Source organism: Piliocolobus tephrosceles, chromosome 1, assembly GCF_002776525.5.
Source record: "Piliocolobus tephrosceles isolate RC106 chromosome 1, ASM277652v3, whole genome shotgun sequence".
Lineage (NCBI taxonomy): Eukaryota > Metazoa > Chordata > Mammalia > Primates > Cercopithecidae > Piliocolobus > Piliocolobus tephrosceles.
Window position 1 is genome coordinate 52,991,406 of NC_045434.1, and position 24,841 is coordinate 53,016,246.

The window sequence follows — 24,841 nt, forward strand, 5'->3', positions numbered from 1 at the left end:
GAGTTAATTCATCTATTTCCCTTTCCTTGGGGAATAAAGTTACATGCTTCCTTCGTCCAAAGTTTGCACACTATTGTTTCACATTTTTTGTGTTATTTCAGTTTGAGATTTATGCTCTCAGTTGAGAGCATAAATGATTGTCAAAATCAGAAGTTTCTCTCTGTTGTTTTCGTGCATTTAGAAAGCTCTTTCTTAGTACTTTTTTTGATTATTTATACTCAACCACTCAATCCATAATAAACTGTTAAACTAACTTATCTCAATAACAAAAAACAATTATTTGATTCAAATTGGCCTCATTTTTCCTACACATGTGCCAAAACACTACGGATTAATTTCTGGTTGTAAACATTAAATATATGTATAGTTGCAATTAAGTATGGTGAGAAATTATGTAAAAAATTTGTATCATTGAAAAATTAATACTCTAGGAAGGACATGATACCATTCTAGAAAGTAAAACTTTATATTTTAATTTAAGGAGATAGGAACAATTTGTTGCTCAAATATTTTCATTTACTACCTATCATCAACTCATCAATTACCCATTTTGAACGCTTTATTGATTTATCTATTAAGAAAAAAAATTTAGTTTAGTCCTAATAAAGTTCTAAGAACAGAATGAGATTAACATAAATCAAATCCCATGTATTAATTCTTGTGTTTTTGAGGGTCAACCCGGAGAGTTCTGGAAATATAGAAGTATATAGAATACAATCAATTTTCTGGGGAAAATACACACATACTCATTTATATTAGGAAAAGCTAAAAGATGTGTCTCAAAAAACAATAAAAATCCAGTGCCAATTCCTTCTGAAATAGTAAATTGTTAGTGAAGTCATTAGCATGATCTCAGATACTTGTATTATTCCTTCTAATTATTAAATGTTGCAAAAAGGTTATAAAAGAAATAGCTAGCCATAGTTCCTTTCCCCCAATTGGTAAATGTTTTAGGATAAATCTGTGAAAAATCTGTACTAGAGAAATGTATTTGATTTATTCATTAAAAAATATGAAAACTTATGAGCTGAAAAGAGAAGATGATGGTCTTATTATTACTACTACCACCATCACCACTACTATTACTACTGCTGTTAAATCTATCATAGTTTGAGTAGGAATAACAATACTTTCTTGTTAAGTTTGCTTATTTATTTTGCATAAGAAAGACAACGACTAAGAGCTAAGTCACCACGTTACCTATAAAAGAGTTCTTGGTTATTCTATTCATTATTTTAGGCAAATTATAATTTACTTGACAAAAAATAGGAATTTATCTTGAATATAATAAAAGACAAGTCCAGACACTCTTAGTTATCTTGTGTTATTTAAAAGGATTTCTCTTATTCTTTCCTTGGCTTTCTGTCTTTTACTAACAATATGAAATTTATAACAATACACGTCAAAATCAGCTAGTACCTGCGATCAGCAGTCACATCAGGAAGATTTACTTGCCAATATATACTACTAAAAATATCATTTTATGGGCTAATCAAAAAAATCCATCAATAGATAAAAAAGAGTAATTTTGGTGAGCATGAGAGTCAATCTAAACAGATTATTGAGGGATAATGCTAGTTATGAACAGAAAAAAATGATTCACATTTGCAATATAGTTTGTATGTTAAAAAATCTTTTCACTTGCATTCTATTATTTGACAATTATAACTAACACATCACACCCCTGGGAAATAGCAGAATTTGTAGATTGTCACTTCAGCTGTTTCCTCAAAGCCTATGGGTTCTCATACTCTACATCTCAATTCCTTGAAGCTAGATGTGTTTCAGAACTAAATTTTTCAGATTTAGAAAGTATTACTGAGCATATAATGCATAATATGTAGCATCATCTGTAGGGTTTGAAGCAGCAGAGAAATTAACGATTCTGCAGTAAAACATATATGTTCACAATAAATAGGATGAGTAAAAAATACTAATGGTTTCAGGTAGTTTGGATCAGTTTCCATATCCAAACATGTTTTAGTGTCAAACTTACTTAAAACCTTGGTTTCAGAAATTATGAATTTTGGAATTACAAGTGCAATATTGTGTACCTGTATTCTAATGCAGAATCTTTTGGGAGTAGGTATATGTATATCTCAGATAGTAAATGCATGAGAATGTGTATGACTTTTGATTCTTTCAGCCTAACCGATATATCAGAAAATATTAACAATTTTAACAGTGCTATACACTTGCAGATAAGGTCAGAGTTTCAGTTCCTCCTCCAGGTTAATCACTCTGGGCAAGGCATTTAATGTCTCATAACTTTGTTTTAATCTCTCAAACGGCAAACACAATGTGTCTCCACTATTTCACAGTGAGTTTTCACATATTATATAAGCATAAACACAAGTATAAAATCTTGCCCTCAGTCTTAATATTTCCTTTTGGAACTTATCTTCATATTTTTCCTCAACAGTTGTCAATTCCTTCAAAGTTTTCTGAAGTGGAGTTTATAAACCTGGTACCACTGAGCCAGTTTTTAAGCCTGGCATATCCTTTTACTACTAAAAAAATGGCTAACATTTTTGCCAAAATTTAAACCCTGAAATCAATCACGAAAAAATTTAGCCAAACAAAAATGACATCCATGTAAGCTGTGGTCCGTGGCAGCATTTTCAATAAATTATAATTTCACATTATTTAATTTTGGTTTAACCAAGATAATCTGAAAAAACTTAATTCAGTAGTTACCATAGTATCGACTGCTCTATGATATTACTGACAATGTGTATTTTACAGTGTTTGCTAATTCTTCGAAGGAAATTAGCAATTTAGTGACTTATATTTTTAAATATTTTTCAACATTTCCTTATGAATTTTTGTTATTTGATATAGAATTATTTTTCTTTAGACAGTATAAAAATAAAATATGTCACTTGTAAAGCACCATTGTCCTCAAGTTTGACAATTTCACAGGTTATTGTCATATTATATCATATTATATTATATTATATTAATCCTTTGATCTATTGTATATATATATCAAAAACAGTGTTAGTGTCAGAGCCATTTAAACCAGAGCAATCCTATCTTGAATAGGGGCTGGGCAAAATAAGGCTGTGACCCACTGGACTGCATTCTCAGTTAATTAGGCATTCTAAGTCACAGTATGAAACAGGTTAGCACAAGATACAGGTCATACAGACCTTGCTGATTAAACAGGTTGCAGTAAAGACCCACCAAAACCAATGGGGATGAGAGTGACCTCTGGTAGCCTTCACTGCTACACTCTCAACAGCACCATGATGGTTTACAAATGCCATGGCAATGTCAGGAAGTTATCCTATATGGTCTAAAATGGGAGGAACCCTCAGTTCAGGGAACTGGCCACCTCTTTCCCAGAAAACTCATGAATAATCCACCCCTTGTTTAACATGTAATCAAGAAATAACCATAAAAATGGACCACCAGCAGCCCTCAGGGATGCTTTGCCTATGAGGTAGCCATTCTTTATTCCTTTTCTTTCTTAATAAACTTACTTTCACTTTGCACTGTGGACTTGCCCCGAATTCTTGCACAAGATCCAATAATCCTCTTTTGGGGCTTGTATTGGGGCCCTTTCTGGCAATATTAGTATAACTAACATATAAGCAATTTCTCAAAGTATTACAGAACGTCTGTAAAATTGGATAGAGAAATAAGTAGTTCACTGAAAAGGGCTTATAACCATATGAAAAGATGCTTAACATCATCATAATAAGAAGGTCACTGAGATAAAATTGCTTTTACCTATTAGGTTGGTAAAATATTTAAAGAATATTTAAGAATATTTGAAACATACAAAAGTCTGACAACATATTCTAATGACAAAATTTTGGAAAAACAGACTCTCTCATACTTTGCTAATAGAAATATAAAGCGGTACAAACCTAAGTTAGGAAATCTGGCCATTAGCAAAATTATGTATACACCTAATTGTAAATCTAGTAATCTCACTTTCAGAAATTCATCCCATGGATACACTGGGAAAAATGTAAAAAAAAAAAAAAGTATGCATAAGCCTATTCATTGCAGAGCTATCTGTAATCACAAAAGACTTAAGCGACTAGTTAAACAGGCAAGTACATCTCCACAATGGGGTGTAGGCAGCTATTAAGAAAAACAAGGACTATTCTATATTCTAACAAGCTAGTAATCTCCAGGATGTACTGTTAAGTGAAAGACACAACAGGGGAAAATATGAACATATGCCACCATTTATGTTTTAAAATTTCTATTTAAAAAATAAAGTACAAACTGTATGTGTGTGTATATATATATGTATATGTGTGTGTGTGTGTGTGTGTGTGTATGTGTGTATATAAAACAAAACAAAATCAAACAAAAAACAGGTTATCCATAAAGAAAGGAGAAGATTGTGGGGTAGCAACAGAAATAGGTGTAAAATTTCTTTAAATATACCTTGCAGAACTATGTAAATAGTTTACATAACCATTAATAGAAAAAAAAAAAAAAAAAAGATGTTCCAAAACATTGGAAACAAAACTGAACTTAAATTTATATTCAGTTGCTGTTATAACCATACCAAGAAAAACTGTTCCAAGCCTTAAAACAGAATATTTTTACTACACATTCCTATCGGGCTATACCCTAGATTGACGTGCACATAAAAGTCATAAAACGAAAGAAATGCATGATTCCTTAACAATTCCAGTTTTGATATTAGCATATAATGCTATCATTTCTGTTGTTTACAATCACTAATATCAGTTTAAGAGAAAGGAAATAGAGATAGAAAAAAATTGAATAAAAATTCTGTAACCCTGGATTTCAATTGTAGTATCTATGTAAACTCACGAGATATTCTTTCTCTCTTATCTGTCTGTCTGTCTAGAAACAAAGACAACCCAGTAAAAATGAGCATCTCTAAATATATATGTGTATACATATGCATATATACATATGTGTATATATATATATATTTTTGAGATGGAGTCTCAGTCACCAGGCTAGAGTGCAGTGGTGTGATCTCAACTCACTGCAAGCTCCGCCTCCCAGGTTCATGCTATCCTCCTGCCTCAGCCTCTTGAGTAGCTGGGACTACAGGGGCCTGCCACCTCACCCAGCTAACTTTTTTGTATTTTTAGTAGAGACGGGGTTTCACGATGCTAGCCAGGATGGTTTCAATCTCCTGACCTTGTGATCTGCCTGCCTTGGCCTCCCAAAGTGCTGGGATTACAGTTGTGAGCCACTGTGCCCGGCCTCTAAATCTTGACTATGTTTTGAAATGTTATTTTCCACTACAAGAAAATTGGGATACCTGAAGAGATGACATATTCCAAGGTAGAAGTATGTAGTCCTACAGAGATCAAGAAAAGTCTATCAAAGATGATTGCTGATATGAGAAAATAACTCCAGAGACATTTAAAGAGAAACCTACCGGGTAAATTTAGGATAACCTAATGAATAATACAGTAACTGCAATGCATTAAAACATATCAAGTATGTTTAAATATATGAGTTCATAATAATACAAAATATGGTTAAAAAAACAAAAGGGAAGAATGTAATGGACAAGTTCAGATTAGAAATTTAGAGTAAGGGAAATGCCAGAGGACAAAGACAACTTTGTTACAAAATAAGTTGCAATAAAAAACTATGAGTTGGGGGATACATATATTAAAAACAACTAAATAGCAAGATGGCCGAATAGGAACAGCTCCAGTCTACCGCTCCCTGCATGAGTGAAGCAGAAGACGAGTGATTTCTGCATTTCCAACTGAGGTACAGCGTTCATCTCACTGGGGCTTGTCGGACAGTGGGTGCAGGACAGGGGGTGCAACACCAAGCGTGAGCTGAAGCAGGACAAGGCATCACCTCACCCAGGAAGCACAAGGGGTCAGGGAATTCTGTTTCCTAGCCAAGGGAAGCTGTGACAGATGGCACCTGGAAAATCAGGTCACTCCCACCCTAATACTGTGCTTTTCCAACAGTCTTAGCAAAGGGCACACCAGGAGATTATATCCCACACCTGGCTCAGAGGCTGGGGGAGGGGCACCCACCGTTGCCGAGACTTGAGTATGTAAACAAAGCAGCCCAGAAGCTCGAACTAGGTGGAGCCCACTGCAGCTCAAAAAAGCCTTCCTTCCTCTGTAGACTCCACCTCTGGGGGTAGGGCATAGCTGAACAAAAAGCAGCAGACACTTCTACAGACTTAAATGCCCCTGTCTGACAGCTTTGAAGAGAGTAGTGGTTCTCCCATTATGGAGTTTGAGATCTGAGAATGGGCAGACTGCCTCCTCAAGTGTGTCCATGGCCCCGGAGTAGCCTAACTGGGAGGCACCTCCCAGTAGGGGCCGACTGACACCTCACATGGCTGGGTGCCCCTTTGAGACGAAACTTCCAGAGGAAGGATCAGACAGCAACATTTGCTGTTCTGCAATATTTGCTGTTCTGCAATATTTGCTGTTCTGCAGCCTCCACTAGTGATACCCAGGCAAACAGGGTCTGGAGTGGATCTCCAGCAAACTCCAACAGACCTGCAGCTGAGGGTCCTGACTGTTAGAAGGAAAACTAACAAACAGAAAGGACATCCACACCATAACCCCATCTGTACATCACCATCATCAAAGATCAAAGGTAGATAAAACCACAAAAATGGGGAGAAACCAGAGCAGGAAAGCTGAAAATTCTAAAACTCAGAGGGCCTCTTCTCCAAAGGAGCGTAGTTCCTCACCAGCAATGGAACAAAGCTGGATGGAGAATGACTTTGACGAGTTGAGAGACGAAGGCTTCAGATGATCAAACTTCTCTGAGCTAAAGGAGGATGTTTGAACCCATAGCAAAGAAGTTAAAAATGTTGAAAAAAGATTAGAGGAACAGCCAACTAGAATAACCAGGGAAGAGAAGACCTTAAATGACATGAAGGAGCTGAAAACCATGGCACGAGAAGTACGTGACAAATGCACAAGCTTCAGTAGTCAATTCCATCAACTGGAAAAAAGGGTATCAGTGATTGAAGATAAGATGAATGAAATGAAGTGAGAAGAGAAGTTCAGAGCAAAAAGAGTAAAAAGAAACAAACAAAGCCTCCAAGAAATAGGGGACTATGTGAAAAGACCAAATCTACGTCTGATTGGTGTACCTGAAAGTGACAGGGAGAATGGAACCAAGTTGGAAAACACTCTCCAGGATATCATCCAGGAGAACTTCCCCAACCTGGCAAGGCAGGCCAACATTCAAATTAAGGAAATACAGAGAACACCACAAAGATACTCCTTGAGAAGAGCAACTCCAACAACACATAATTGTCAGATTCACCAAAGTTGAAATGAAGGAAAAAATGTCACGGCAGCCAAAGAGAACGGTTGGGTTACCCACAAAAGGAAGTACATCAGATTAACAGCTGATCTCTCGGCTGAAACTCTACAAGCCAGAAGATAGTGGGGGATAATATTCAACATTCTTAAAGAAAAGAATTTCAATCTAAAATTTCATATCCAGTCAAACTAAGCTTAATAAGTGAAGGAGAAATAAAATCCTTTACAGACAAGCAAATACAGAGAGATTTTGTCACCACCAGGCCTGCCTTACAAGAGCTCCTGAAGGAAGCATTGAACATGGAAAGGAATAACCAGTACCAGTCACCGAAAAAGCATGTCCAAATGTAAAGACCATCGATGCTAGGAAGAAACTGCATCAACTAATGAGCAAAAGAACCAGCTAACATCGTAATGACAGGATGAAATTCACATATAACAATATTAGCCTTAAATGTAAATGGGCTAAATGCTCCAATTAAAAGACATAGACTGGCAAATTGGATAAAGAGTCAAGACCCATCAGTGTGCTATATTCAGGAGACCCATCTCATGTGCAGGGACACACATAGGCTCAAAATAAAGGGATGGAGGAAGAGCTACCAAGCAAATGGAAAACAACAAGAAAGCAGAGATTGCAATCCTAGTCTCTGATAAAACAGACTTTAAACCAACAAAGATCAAAAGAGACAAAGAAGACCATTACATAATAGTAAAGGGATCAATTCAACAAGAAGAGCTAACTATCGTAAATATATATGCACCCAATACAGGAACACTCACATTCATAAAGCAAGTCCTTAGAGACCTACAAAGAGACTTATACTCCCACACAATAATAATGGGAGACTTTTAACACCCCACTGTCAACATTAGACAGATAAATGAGACAGAAAGTTAACAAGGATATCCAGGAATTGAACTTACCTTTTCACCAAGCGGACCTAATAGACATCTACAGAACTCTCCACCCCAAATCAACAAAACATATATTCTTAGCACCACATTGCACTTATTCCGAAATTGATCACAAAGGAAGTGAAGCACTCTTCAGCAAATGTAAAAGAACAGAAATTATAACAGACTGTCTCTCAGACCACAAACAAACTAGAACTCAGGATTAAGAAACTCATTCAAAACTGCTCAACTACATGGAAACTGAACAACCTGCTCCTGAATGACTACTGGGTACATAATGAAATGAAGGCAGAAATAAACCTGTTCTTTGAAAACAATGAGAACAAAGACACAATGTACCAGAATCTCTGGGACACATTTAAAGCAGTGTGCAGAAGGAAATTTATAGCAATAAATGCCCACAAGAGAAAGCAGGAGGAAGAAAGATATAAAATTGACACCCTAACATCACAATTAAAAGAACTAGAGAAGGAAAAGCAAACACATTCAAAAGCTAGCAGAAGGCAAGACATAAATAAGATCAGAGCAGAACTGAAGGAGACAGAGACACAAAAAACCCTTCAAAAAATCAATGAATCCAGGAACTGGATTTTTGAAAAGATCAACAAAATTGATAGACTGCTAGCAAGATTAATAAGGAAGAAAAGAGAGAAGAATCAAATAGACACAACCACCGACGCCACAGAAATACAAACTACCATCAGAGAATATTATAAACACTTCAATGCAAATAAACTGGAAAATTTAGAAGAAATGGATAAATTCTTGGACGCATACACCCTCCCAAGATTAAACCAGGAAGAAGTTGAATACCTGAATAGATCAACAACAGGCTCTGAAATTGAGGCAATAATTAATAGCCTACCAACCAAAAACAGTCCAGGACCAGACGGATTCACAGCTAAATTCTACCAGAGGCACAAGGAGGAGCTGGTACCATTCCTTTGAAACTATTTCAATCAATAGAAAAAGAGGGGATCCTCCCTAACTCATTTTATGAGGCCAGCATCATCCTGATAACAAAGCCTGGCAGAGACACAACAATAAAAGAGAATTTTAGACCAATATCCCTGATGAACATTGATGGAAAAATCGTCAATAAAATTCTGGCAAACTGAATCCAGCAGCACATCCAAAAGCATATCCACCATGATCAAGTGGGCTTCATCCCTGGGATGCAAGGCTGATTCAAAATACACAAATCAATAAATGTAATACAACATATAAACAGAACCAAAGACAAAAACCACTTGATTATCTCAATAGATGCAGAAAAGGCCGTTAACAAAATTCAACAGCCCTTCATGCTAAAAACTCTCAATAAATTCGGTATTGAGGGTTATATCTCAAAATAATAAGAGCTGTTTATGACAAACCCACAGCCAATATCATACTGAATGGGCAAACACTGGAAGCATTCCTTTTGAAAACTGGTACAAGACAGGGATGCCCTCTCTCACCACTCCTATTCAACATAGTGTTGGAAGTTCTGACCAGGGCAATCAGGCAGGAGAAAGAAATAAAGGGCATTCAATTAGGAAAAGAGGAAGTCAAATTGTCCCTGTTTGCAGATGACATGATTGTATATTTAGAAAACCCCATTGTCTCAGTCCAAAAATCTCCTTAAGCTGATAAGCAATTTCAGCAAAGTCTCAGGATACAAAATCAATGTGCAAAATCACAAACATTCCTCTACACCAATAACTGACAAACAGAGAGCAAAATCATGAGTGAACTCCCATTCACAATGGCTTCAAAGAGAATAAAATACCTAGGAATCCAAATTATAAGGGATGTGAAGGAACTCTTCAAAGAGAACTACAAACCACTGCTCAACGAAATAAAAGAGGACACAAACAAATGGAAGAACAATCCATGCTCATGGATAGGAAGAATCAATATCATGAAAATGGCCATACTTCCCAAGGTAATGTATACATTCAATGCCAACCCCATCAAGCTACCAATGACTTTCTTCACAGAATTGGAAAAATCTACTTTAAAGTTCATATGGAACCAAAAAAGAGCCTGCATTGCCAAGACAAACCTAAGCCAAAAGAACAAAGCTGGAGGCATCACGCTACCTGATTTCAAACTACACTACAAGGCTACAGTAACCAAAACAGCATGGTACTGGTACCAACAGAGAGATGTAGACCAATGGAACAGAACAGAGCCCTTAGAAATAATACTACACATCTAAAACCATTATGTCTTTGACAAATCTGACAAACACAAGAAATTGGAAAAGATTCCCTATGTAATAAATGGTGCTGGGAAAACTTGCTAGCCATATGTAGAAAGCTGAAACTGGATCTCTTCCTTACACCTTACACAAACATTAATTCAAGATGGATTAAAGACTTAAATGTTAGACCTAAAACCATAAAAACCATAGAAGAAAACCTAGGCAATACCATTCAGGACGTAGGCATGGGCAAGGACTTCATGACTAAAACACCAAAAGCAATGGCAACAAAAGCCAAAATTGACAAATGGGATCTAATTATACTAAAGAGCTTCTGCACAGCAAAAGAAATTACCATCAGAGTGAACAGGCAACCTACAGAATGGGAGAAAATTTTTGCAATCTACTCGCCTGACAAAGGACTAATGTCCAGATTCTACAAAGAACTTAAAACAAATTTACAAGAAAAAATCAAACAACCGAATCAAAAAGTGGGCAAAGGATATGAACAGATACTTCTCGAAAGAAAACATTTATGCAGCCAACAGACACACGAAAAAATGCTCATCATCACTCGCTGTCAGAGAAATGCAAATCAAAACCACAATGAGATACCATCTCACACCAATTAGAATGGTGATCATTAGAAAGCCAGGAAACAACAGGTACTAGAGAGGATGTGGAGAAATAGAAGCACTTTTACACTGTTGGTGGGACTGTAAACTAGTTCAACCATTGTGGAAGACAGTGTGGCGATTCCTCAAGGATCTAGAACTATAAATACCATTTGACCCAGCTATCCCATTATTGGGTATATACCCAAAGGATTATAAATCATGCTGCTCTAAAGACACATGCACATGTATATTTACTGTGGCACTATTCACAATAGCAAAGACTTGGAACCCACCCAAATGTCCATCAATGACAGACTTGATTAAGAAAATGTGGCACATATACACCATGGAATACTATGCAGTCATAAAAACGATGAGTTCATGTCCTTTGTAGGGGCATGGATACAGCTGGAAACCATCATTCTCATCAAACTATCACAAGAACAGAAAACCAAACACTGCATGTTCTCATTCATAGGTGGGACTCGAACAATGAGAACACTTGGACACAGGAAGTGGAACATCACACACTGGCGCCTGTTGTGGGGTGTGGGGAACAGGGAGGGATAGCATTAGGAGATATGCCTAATGTAAATGAAGAGTTAATGGATGCAGCACAGCAACATGGCACATGTTTACATATGTAACAAACCTGCATGTCGTGCACATGTACCCTAGAACTTAAAGTATAATAGAAAATAAATGAAAATAAATAAAAACAACTAAATAAAGCTGTCACCCATGTCGATGTATGGATCTTAATTGATTCTAATTTAAACAAACTAAACATTATGACATTTGCTGAAATAAGTGAATATTTAAAAACTAAGTGAATATTTGATGACATTAAATAACTACTTTTAATTGTGAAAATCCCCAGTGGTTTTGTTCTTAAAACTAGTTCTTGCCGGCGCAGTGGTTCACACCTGTAATTCCAGGAATTTGGGAGGCTGAGGCTGGTGAATCACCTGAGGTCAGGAGTTAAATACTAGTCTGACCAACATGGCAAAACCTAGTTTCTACTAAAAGTACCAAAATTAGGCAGGCATGGTGGCACATGCCTGTAATCCCACCTATTCGGGAAGCTGAGGGAGGAGAATCACTTGATCCCGTGAGTCAGAGGTTGCAGTGATCTGAGATGGTGCCACTGAATTCCAGCCTGGATGACACAGCGAGACTCAGTCTCAAAAAAAAAAAAAGAAAGAAAGAAAACAAAAGAAAAGAAAAGAAGCTATTTCTTAAATTATAGAGGTAAAAACTAAACTACATAATGTCTGAAATTTACCTAAAAATAATGTAAGAGGTGAGAGAAATGGGTGAAATTGGTGTGAGTACACATGAAGCAAGACCGGCCTTTGAGTCTTTTGTTTTGTTTTGTTTTAAGACAGGGTCTCTACTGCCCATGCTGGAGTGCAATGGCATGATTATGGCTCACTGCAGCCTTGAACTCCAGTGTTCATACAATCCTCTCACTCAGCCTCCTGAGTAGCTGGGACTACAGGTGTGTGCTACCACATCTGGCTAATTTTTTGTTTGTTTTGGTAGAGACAGGATCTGACGTTTGTTGCCTAGCCTAGGCCATGAGTTGATAACTGCTGAAGCAAGATATTGGGTAAATATTGTTTCATTATACTACTCTTTCTACATTTATTCTTGTTTAAAATTTTCTTTATCACCTAAGTCAAAAGATTTAGGTAGAATTGTACAAAAGGACACCTTTTTCTCGGGGAATATAAACATTCTTTAACCTGACATTCTTGCCATCAATCTCAGCACATGATTTTAACTCCTACTATCATATGAATGATGACTCAACTTCCTGTTAAAGTAACTACAAGTTTACCACATTTAAAAGCATGTATTTTTCCCTCATTTCCAAATACCTAAGGAAAGAGTTCCAAATGTGTTCAATTTCTATATTTCTAACTTTTTCGCTAATGGATCAATCTTAACATTTAAACATGCTCATCTCTCTTTGGTCTTCAAAAAGAAGTAGTTTCTCTTTCTTCTCCACTTCTCATCCAGCTGTTTGCACAGTTTTCATTTCTCTTTCACAATAAAGCTTCTTAAAAAAAAAAAAAAAATACCTGCCATGGCAGAGTTGTCACCTGGTATCCATTATTTTCTTCCTTAATAGAGATCTGAGCCACCAAAAATAAAACATACATTCTTGACAATGGAATATAGTGGAAATGGTGTGAGCAACCCCTTGGTAATACCTTTCCACTGAGACAGTAATTTCTTTGCTGGTCCCTCCTTCCTTCCTTCTGGTGGAATGTGGAAAAAATGATTGGAGTTCCAATAGCTATTGTGTACAATGATATGACTTTGGCAATGGAAATATTAGATGGTGGAACAACAAGATAGAAAACTGAATTTCCAATAACCTGGCATCCTACCATCTTGGAATATCTCCAATATCATAATCTAGGAGAGAAATAAATCTTTCAATTTTGTTTAAAACATGTCTTTTTTTTTTTTTTAAACTGTTTACTTACTTATAGTCAGTCCTCCTAATCTATACTTACTTATAGTCAGTCCTCTTAATCTTAACTAATATGTGTAAATTCACTGTATCCAAATTCTTACTTCAAGCTATTGGATATGTAGCTTTCAATATGTAACTTTCACATGTATCATTCAACTGAGATTGTCCTCTTCAAGGTCACAAATGACATATAACTATATCTTCAATACAATTTGGCACTATTAGTCATTCTCTATTTTTCTAGTTTTTCTATTTCTCTAGCTCAACAATTTTTAATATTTTTTTCAACTCACAGACCACAGAGGAAACGACTTTTGTTCAGCATATTGAGGTAATAGACAAAACTGGCTTAAGGCTGGAGAAAGCCAACTTGAGGTGCTTAGAGGATCACCCGAGGCCCCACACCTTATGAATGCAGAAGGGGTCAATGCTATGGTAAAAATATAAGCAATTGACAACATACCATTGTGCTTAGTTCCAGACTCCTCAGCCTCTTATTTCTTGTTTTCAAGACTTTAACCTAAACATTCCAGAAATGTGAATAATTTTTATTTTTGAATGGAGTTTCACTCTGTCACCTGGGCTGGAGTGCAGTGGCGCGATCTCGACTCACTGCAACCTCTGCCTCCCAGGTTCAAGCAATTTTCCTGCCTCAGCCTCCTGAGTAGCTGGGATTATGGGTGCCCGCCACTACGTCCAGCAAATTTTTTATATTTTTTGTAGAGATGGGGTTTCATCATGTTGGCCAGGGTGGTTTCGAACTCCTGACCTTGTGATTCACCCACTAATTCTTCACCTGAGGGTTATTTCATCTATTCCGGTGGCTTTAATTAAAATTTATTTAAGCTGATGACTCAAGTCTCACTTTTTTTTCTTGAGCATTAGACAAAAGAAATTCAACTTCGTACAGCGCATCAACCATTAGAAGTCTTCCAGGCACTCACAAGAGATAAATTATCTTCACCCATATGTGTTCTTCTAAGCTCAGTGAATGCCATCATCATAGATTCAGTTGCTCATACTAGATCCCTCAAGAGTCATCTTCTGACTCTTCTTTTTCCCTCTTTTACATCCTTTATCCAGTAAGTAAATATTGTACTCTGTTTAATTCTTTCAGAGCACCCAAATCTACTGAAAAAAAAATCAGACTGTGACTTGTCATTAAATCAATCAACAGGCAAAACAACAATTGCTTTAAATGATTCATCCTCAATGGAGACAATATCCATTATCTATCCCTAAGGAGGCAAAATGTGTTTTATTCTTTTTGTAAATGTGCAAAAAAATCTTACTTTTTTATGTATAAAGTACACACATACGTACAATACTCAAACAGACATGCAGTATAACTATGGCACTAGTCAAATGATAGTTCTGGGCTAAGAACTTTATTATTCATTATCTAATTTGTCTCTCACAACAAATCTATGATATAGGTATCATTATTATTTTCATTTCACAGATAAGAAAATAAGCTGAGAGGTTAAATAATTTAACAAATCTATTGGCTGACACTAGAATATGAGTTTATAAATACAGAGGTCTTGTCTGAGGAGGTCGTTTTTCTATTCCCAGTGCCCTGGCACAGAGAGGGCAGCCCAATAGTAAGGGCTGAGTGGATGAATTAAAGTAAGTTAGAAATAAATGGAAAATACCAGAAGCCCATGATGTATTAGATTCCAAATCTGTTTTCATAATTACTATGCTATTAGAGATAGCCAATACAAGGTTTTGGAATGGACTGATGGATCTACGGGCAAATAGATCAAGAGAATGAAGAGAGAGAGGAAGAAAGAAATAAATAAAAACAAGGTGAACAGAATCTGTTCTTTTTTTCTGTAAGTGTGAAAATTAAATTAAATAATTATAATAAAAATAAACCAGAGAGAATATCTAAATGCAAGATACATGATAGACATTTCATTAGCAAAAACAATACGTTTTCTAATGTTTCCCTCACGCAGTCAGCTTATGCACTTTTGAGTTTCTGAGAATCAAACTTACCTGCCACACTGCTTCCAGGACCACCCTGGGGTTATAATGTTCAGGAAAAACAGCTGGAACTTGGATAAGTAACCATTCACTGGGACTTATTATTAAAAGCAAAAATAGCTGAATAATAACTAACAAAAGTACACATATATGGGACTATAATCCTTTAAGAATATAATCACATTCCATGTCAGTTAATTGGCAGATAGCTATTAGTGGATTTCTACAATGACGATCTTACTTTTTCTTTTAATTTGCTTCTTAATGTAAAACATTAAATGTGGTTATATTAAAATTACTTGTCACAGATGAATCTGGGCTACAGTTAAGTAAGTATCATATAATTATGAACTTCAACTATATATGGAGTTCTGACTACAACACATTTTAACTGTATGTCTTTGAGCAAAGTCTTTAACTTCTAAGAGTCAAAATTCTAAAGGGTAAAATGAGATACCTATCAAATCAGGGTTATAAAGAGTAATGAGAAAACTCACATAAAACACCTAGCATAGTTTCTGGAGTAGCACGCATACCATGCTATGCATAGAGTAGTGCTAAATTAATATGTGGGTTTTTTTCCTTATTCAAAGAAGCAGAGGCAACTTCTTTTAAACTCTAATTCAATAACTAAAATTTCTTCCTAAGAATATTACCTCATGTTGAGATTTCAATAATAAACAAGAGAAAAGGGTAAATATGGAATACCTTCTATTGGATTCTTAACTTGCATGATACTAACACTATCTGAGTTCCTGGTTTACCCATGTTACACATTTATATACATAAAATAAAACACCTTGTTTATAATTTGGTTTTCCTTTGAATGGACTAAATATCTTTTTAAAGTAAAATTCATACACTGATAAATGATACATTTTAAATGTATCTTTGCATTATTTATTTAAGCTTTGCATTATTTATTTAAGCTGTGTCTATAGTGTCTATATGGCAGTTATGGATTAATACAGGAACTGAACAATTATTCAGACAGATCTTCACTATATGAGATAAAGCACTATTTGAGCTTCAAAATTAAAGCTTTTGAAGACTTTGTTTCTAAACCACATAAAGTAAACAAATTTTGTAAGAACATTTTGGTTTACCTATGGTCAGTAGAACCAGTTACTTGTCAATGCCTCAAATTCATTTTATCTCAGGCACTAGAATAAGATGATAATTAGAAGGCTACCTGACTTAGGTTCTTTACTTCTAACATGAAAACACAGGGTCTGGCACAGAGTTTTTGTGAAAATTAAAATTAAGATAATTTGTGTAATAGGTTTAGCACAGTACCTAGCAGATTCAGCAAACGCTGAAAATTTTTAGCATTTTATCTTACCATCATCATTTAAATTTTCTATAGGAGATTAGATGTATCACTAGTTTCTACTAATTGACCTGTGAAGCAAAAATGCAATTGTTTACTAAATTAGAACCAACTATATCACTACTAATGGCAAGAAATCATGAGTCCATATATACAGTAGTTTTTAAAGAGCATACCATATCCCACTGTAGAAAGACCCAAGTGTTTCATTCTATTTTTCACAAGTTCAGCAAGCTCTTGTCTTTCTGACCTCCTGTAGAGGTTCAGTCGCTGCTGGGTTATTTTTTCAGCTGTTTTACCGGAGTGTTTTGGGCCTTTTCTGCTCAGTCTTCGGGCCCACTGCATGCTTTTTCTCCGCAGCAAGGGATGGTCCGACTGATCACTGGATGTGGAGTTGCGGTGATTGCCGCGGTGGTGCCCTTGTTCTCTGGAGTCTTTGGTGTCTTCCCACTCTTCTACACTGATAGATATTTGAGACTTAAAAGGAAATGAATATCGATAATTAGATACTTTAGAAATAAATATGGCCTGAAGTTGAAATAATATTTTATTTGCTAATATATTGGCATAGTTATATTTCTACTCATGAGAGGTTTCACAGAAAGAGCAAAATCAGTCTTGGATTCTAGTTTTCCAGTACTGAGAATATTAAAATCTATGCTTCCTTGAACTTACATATAAATCAGGCAAAATAAATATCTGTATCCTCTGGTACAATTTCTTAATGAAAGTATTTAATTTTTGTGCATAAAGGTTTACTTATCATAAATAGTTATTTATGATATTACTAGCACACAGTTGTTTGAAACATACAAAAACAGACATTTTATAACTTTATTCAAATAAAATCCATGTAATGGACTTTTCTGAATCTATTACAAGTATTTCACACTCAATTTAAATAATTAAGATAATTATCTTAGATTTGGAATAATGTTTTTAAAGGATTTTAAATTATTGCTCTTTCTAAAGACAGCACTGGCATGAACATTATAGTATGTGAATTTTAAAAGTTCTCTCGTATGCCCCAGAAGAAAACAAAACTCAGTTTTTAAATCGTGCATTTATTATTCACTGTATAAAATGCTTTTCTGACTAAAATTAAAACATATTTCAGGAAATGTTTTAAGTATTCTGAGAGAAAATATGTTGTAAATGTTCATGTTTCACAAATGTACTGTAGAATCACAACTCAAATTTAAAACAGGTTGTTCTCCATCGGAGGGAAAAACAATGAACAAACTCACAAAGCCTATTATGACTTAAACTTTTACGACCCAATCTGATTTTTAAAGTAAGATGTTCTCCTTTGATTTTAAGCCTTTAATAAGCAAATGCTTACTGTTTCAAAATTGTTGCTTTTCATACTAGGAAGTCATATGAAATGCAACACCAATCAAAGAAGAAAGTCTTACTTTCTAAAAACATGCACGTGCAAATGAACAATTTCCTGAATACTATTGTACTTAAGAGCAGCATTCATGAATCTGTTAACTGTGTTTCCCTTCTACAGATGGAAGCTTGAACTTCAGTTACAACATGCATGTGTTGCTGGCTTTTAAAGTACTAGAATTTAAATTACCAATTTAAGTAACGTCAGGAAGTAGATCCAATAAAATCCTTTAAAAGTGAATATAAATTATACAGGCTCAGTCAATGCTTTATACACAATTCCCAGTGGCAAGTTATGAAATTCTCTCACACTTAATTTCATCCAAAAATTCAAATAGTGATCCACATCTGTTTCAAAACAGTGCTATATCAGAGGGAGATCCAAAAAATCTTCATCTCTTCATTATAAAATAATTGAGATTAAATGATTTTGGAAACCATATTTTATCTACCAGAACTTAATTTCTAAGCGTTAAAAGTTTTTAGTACCATGGTTTAACAATAATGCACATTTTAATAAAGTTTTAACTCTACTCTCACCTACTTGATAATATACTGAAAATTCACTTCTGTGGAAGTAAAACACATAAACTCTTAAGTAATATCTACCACCAACAAGAATATCAATATGTATTTAGTAGTATAGTTATACTTTGTAGCAACGATGAAAATATACTATTTCAGTCACATTTAGAGACTTGCTTGCAGAATTTAATCATAATCTTAAATTCATTTGAAGTGATCTTTTTGTTCCTCTTTCTAGTCATAAGTCCCTATGAGTGATAGTTTGATTTCCCACAAATATGTGGAAATAATAATCTTGCCAAACCAAACATTAAAGATACTATGTTCATCTAATACCACTTATAATTCAAGTCACAAAACCATAAATTAATAAAAAAAATTTAAAGGGGAGCGTAGGGATTCACTTCTTTTCCAGGTAGGAGATGAAACACTGATTTTGTGAATGCTTTTCCTTAGCCATGTGTATCAGGCATCCTGTAAAGTATACATTTACAAGATGAACTGAAACCTATGTATACATTAGTTAAGCAATATTTAATAGCCTATTCAGCATTATTTTGAATTCCCCCAAAAGAAACTATTATAACTTGTACATAAAAATACATAAGAATCTCGTCATTTTTTCAATAATTCCATAAAATAAGTAACATTTCTTTACTAACCTCACTTTGCAGTAAAAAGAAATGAGAAGTATTTGAGGGTTAATTTTAGGAAATCCAAACCCAAAACACATAAGTTGTTCTTTACATGTTTGGAATTTGCATTCCTTTCTCTCATTCTTCCAACAGGACGTAATAAAAAGTACATTAAGTTTATGTGTATAATATACACAAATTTGAGTTCTATTTTGAATGATTCCTAAGTCTGTCCCTACAATAATACTGCACAGCCCCTATAAAAAAGTGAGGATAATGATAACCATCTTCTATTTGGCAGAAATGTGAAAATTCATATGACATTAATATATAAAGAAAACATCTGTCAACCGTAAACTTTCACATATAACAGTAATACCATTAATAGATCCTTGTAAAATTATCCACAATATCAATAACACTAACAATAAACATTTGTTATTCTATTCCTTGGATACTGAATGTGTGTGTGCTTGTGTGTGTGTGTTTCCATGTTTTAATAGGAGGTCCATTTATAGATATACTTTCCTGATGTAATTTCTTCTTCTAGTTGCAACTCTCTTGTGTTTTAAACATGGCATCATAATCTAGTGGAAATAATATAGTGCTGGATAGACAACAGTGCCTTTATAGTAGGACCTTCTCCTGAACTCAGTGTCACAATAATAGAGTGGTTAAATGCAAGGTTTTAACATCAGATAGACCTGAGTTTAAATAACAATTCTACCACTTACCAGTTTGCCTTCTTGGTTGTGTAATCTAAGTTCTCTAAGACTATTTCCATTTCCCTCTCTAAAAAATTGTCATTCTATTATTACATTATTACTTTGTCTACCAAATTTTTCTGAAGACATAAAAGAGATAATGCATGAAAAGGCATTGTAAGATGTCTGTCTTAGAAAACACCCAATAAATATTTATATTTTATGGCTTATGACCTTGTATAAAAGGAGAGTAAAAGGGAGAAAATAATATGAAATAATTATGATGGTATGTAAAAAGTGAAAAATGGGGATGAAAAAGAGAGGGAATCATTCACATTTTTGGTGCACTTTTCTCTATCATTAGACTTCTGAATAAATCAAGGTGCTAAAAACACATTCTTGGGGATAAAGATTTCTTGGTTAAAGTTGAGTAAATTTAAACAAGAGAACAAATTTTAAAGTGAAGGTAAATATTTTTCATTCTGCACAGTTTCTATGAATTATTTTGTACTTTTCCATGGAATAACTAGAGAACTCTAACTTTTTTGTCAGGCACATAATATAATCATTAACTTGAAAAATCAAAATTTAATACTAATGTTTGTGAGAAAGATGAAAATGTATTTGCATATGTAAATGAAATTCTCCTGGTAATATATACAGTTCAATGAAGAAGTGAAAAATTGATGACTACTCCAACAATTTCTATACAAATTTAAAATATTATCATTTTCTAAAACTTATATTACTTCCTAAATATTTATCATACTTAATATGATTTTTAAGACTAAAAGTATTTCTTCACATGAATAATAATTAAAAACGTAATAAATAAGACAATGTTTGTTATGCCTAAAATAGCTGATTATGTTACTGTTTTCAGGAAAGTAGAAATGTCAGATACACTAAATACATCACTCTTTTCCACACTCTTCACACACATCAAAGTGACTCAGTTCAACTTCCTCCTGATTTTTTATTGAAGAGTTATTCACATCATAGGTTATTGAGCAATCTATAGAACAACGTAGTATTTTAAATAAACCAATTCACTCAGTAGTTTGAAAATGAGTGTTTGTAATCTGGACTCATGACTCCCTTAAGGATAGTTTTACAGACTTCATAATACTCTAAACTGTGTTATTTGATTTATTATTGAAGTCAGAACTGTTGCCAAAGAAGAAAAGAAAATGAAATCACTAAAATGTGCTAGTTTAACATTTTCTCAAAGAATCCTTATCGATATTTTCCATTAAATAAAGGTTAAATTATAAGAATACTTGAGAGATCATCTAAATTTAAATATATAAGCACCAAGGTTAGTGACTCTGAGTCCACTGAAAGCTTATTTTTATTAAAAAAAATCTAAAGAAAAATGTTTCACCAATTTCCAAAGCTCAATTTAATACGTACATGTGGTCTGCGATCTATGCTGAGAGAGAAAATAGCTAGTTACACTGTATATTGATGCATTTCCAAATTAATTTTGGAATCAAAAACACAATTAGAGAATAAACAATCTTATAGTGTAAAAAATGTTGAATTTAGAATCAAATAAATAAGCTGTATTTTCAACCACTTCAGGAAAATATTTTATGACCTTAAGCAAATCACTGAGATTCTTAGAAGATAATCTAATTTTAGACAGGAAAATACCCTGTCTTCATGACAAGAAAACACAAAATTTATAAGAACCTAGTATTTAAACTCTAAAGTAAATTTAAAGCCAAATATTTACTAAAGAAATTCATGTTCAAATAACATTTTTAAAGCCAATAATTTGATGGAATGATGAAAATTATTTTAATCTTTGATTTCCTTTTTCATATATAAAAATAAGTTATTTCATCTGTGCGGTCTCTTAGGTATCTTTCAGTTCCACCTATATATAATTCTTTATTTTATTTTATTTTAAGCTCTGGGGTACATGTGCAGAACGTCCAGGTTTGTTGCATAGGTGGTTTTGAAAATGTGGCAGATTTATACCATGGAATCCTATGCAGCCATAAAAAAGATGAGTTTATGTCCTTTGAAGGGACATGGATGAAGCTGAAAACCATTCTATTCTCAGCAAACTAACACAAGAACAGAAAACCAAACACTGCATGTACTCACTCATAATCGGGAGTTAAATAATGAGAACACATGGACAGCAGGAGGGGAACATCACACACTGGGGCCTGTCACAGGGTGGGGGGCTAGGGGAGGGAGAGCATTAGGAGAAATACCTAATGTAGATTATGGGTTGATGGGTGCAGCAAACCACCTATGTATAATTCTATGAATATAAAATATACTCGGAGTAGGTAGAACCTCTATTACCTCAGCATTCCAATTCTATAACTTCAAAAGGCAAAATTTATGTATATGTCCAAGTGAAAAAAAATCAAATTCTCTACTAAGAAATAATATTAAATAATACACAAATTTATGCTAGCCATTTTTCACTACTATCAAATGAAGCCCCTCTGTCTCCACCCAACCTCATCTACATTTTGGTTATTATCTCTAAAAGAAAAATCAAATATAGTTACTGTTATATTTCTGGTTATTTCCATCTCTTTTTTATGATACATTTTTAAGTTTACACATTAACTTGCACATTTACAGGTCTTTGATGACTTGGTTTTACTGCATTGTGTGTATATAAGTATGTGTGTGTGTTTTTAATTAAATCTCCACTTTCTACTTATACTATGGTATCTGTGGAATTTGGAATCTAGCTAATTTCTTATATTGGCATTCTTTCTCATCTTGCTGGTGATTTTTTTTTCCTGAACTTTCAAAGCTGTCATTTGGAAACAGCTGGTTTATAAGGTTTCAATTTCTTAATGCTTTTCCTATTGCTTTAAGCCCAGAAAAATCTTATGTTTTTGTTCCCGTTTTATAACATTGAATATTAATATCATGTAACTGCTAACCACTTGATGGCTGCCTGCTCTTAGAACTTAAATACTATATTTGTGTTAAAAATAACAAATTGAGAGGGGACTTTGTCATTGTTTTTAATGGTTTGTCTTATTATACTAGGAATTCTAGTGATGTAATTCATAAATGTGTGGATAACAAGCAGAAGGTATATACATTATTTACTGATTTTTCATTACTTATTTAGAAATTTAAGTCTTCCCCATCAGCTCAAGATATGGAGACATTCATTTACCATATTCTTCTCATCATAAATAGTCTGCCCCCCATTTTTGACATTAGACTGCTGACTGCTTTCAAGTGCCAACACTCTTCCTTTCCCTTCTGCCCTATAGATGGGGAGGCTGGTAAGTCCCAGTCTATGTGTAGGACCTCATTCCAGCCCCAATGTATATATTTTTTAATTTTAAAAAGTATGTATGTATGTATGTATTTATTTATTTATTTTAAGACAGGGTCCTGCTCTGTTGCCTAGACTGGAGGGCAGTGGCAGGATCTCTGCTCACTGCGACTTCCACCTCTCAGCTCAAGCAATCCTCCCACCTCAGTCTCCCGAGTAGCTGGGACCACAGGCGTGGACCACCACGTCTGGCTAATTTTTGTATTTTTGTAGAGATGGGGTTTCACCATGTTGACCTGGCTGGTCTAGAACTCCTGAGCTCAAGCTATCCTCCCATGTTGACCTCTCAAAGTGCTGGGATTACAGGTGTGAGCCACCATGCCCAGCCCAGCCCCAATCTTTAATCGTGATGAAAGCCAAGTCAGTTTCTTTTCCTTGCTCTTTCCAGCCCAAGCAATTTTTTGACCTGGTTGGAAGCCTGCCTTACTCTCCATAGAAAGCCTCATTATACAAATTGTACCCTTTTCAACACCCTTTTGGTGCAGGTGTGCAGTCATCAGTCTCAACAGGACCGGATTTGGGATGGTGGTTAGGTATTATCTCATCTATGAAAGCTAGTCTTAACAATTGGCACAGCAAGGGGTATCTAGGCAATGACCACAACTGCTGGGGGTCTTTCTTCTTATGTTTTGCCTTGTTAATTTGTTGTGTTGTATGGAGACAATTATGCTGTTTGGGTTTTTTTCTGCCTCCTGGAAAGCTGATACTTTAACCGGAGCAACTTTATGCTGCATTTGCTGAGTCTTTCCAAGTTTCTGTTCAGAATTAAATGATCTTAATGCCTGGAAGCATCAGTAATATTTAGGAACAGGAGTTTGGCAATAGCCCCATGTCATGTGTCTTTACCCAGACCTGTCTTTGTGTCTCATACTGAATCATGTGGTTGGGATCCAGTAAGAAATGTGACTGACACTAGGCCCAGGGGAATAATTCCTACTGTGTGATCACTGGTTGTATGTTTCAACCATGCATCAGTCCCCATTCTACAGTGTGTCTTAGGAAAAATACCTCTTACTTTGTGCATTATACAGTTCCATTGGGTGGTTCCTTATATGGAAGAAGAGCAGTTACCATGTGGAATGCTGAGTTTCATACTCCTAAAAGGAGTATGTGGCCACCCCAAAAACTGCTTCTGCTGCTGTTGCTGTCTATGCCTCCATGACAACACAGTTCCTGACCCCCACAGTTAGAAAGAAAACCAAAAACGGGCCTCTGTGGCATACCCAAGAGGTTAATTCAAACCCAACTTCGACCTAGGGAACTTAAAATGTGATGAAGCAACCACTGCCATCAGGGAGGCCCATAACCTGGATGATACTTACTTGAGACTCTGAAGGAGAAGGCTTGTAAATATGAGCAGGATAGAAAAAACAAACAAACAAAAAACAACACCAGCCCCAACAACAAAAACAAAAATGGATATAGGAAGAATAAACAGAAAACTGGATAAACAGGAGGA

The 24,841-nt window shown here is 35.0% G+C and overlaps 1 protein-coding gene across 3 annotated transcripts in view; it reads right to left on the bottom strand.

Moving 5' to 3' along the window:
- Positions 1–24,841, bottom strand: part of KCNT2 (potassium sodium-activated channel subfamily T member 2) — a 281,008-nt gene that overhangs the window by 26,742 nt on the left and 229,425 nt on the right. For all 3 annotated transcript variants that reach the window (XM_031934298.1, XM_031934293.1, XM_031934287.1), the window contains one exon: positions 16,975–17,275. In XM_031934298.1, the coding sequence (XP_031790158.1) occupies positions 16,975–17,275 (301 nt within the window). The remainder of the gene's footprint in view (positions 1–16,974; positions 17,276–24,841) is intronic.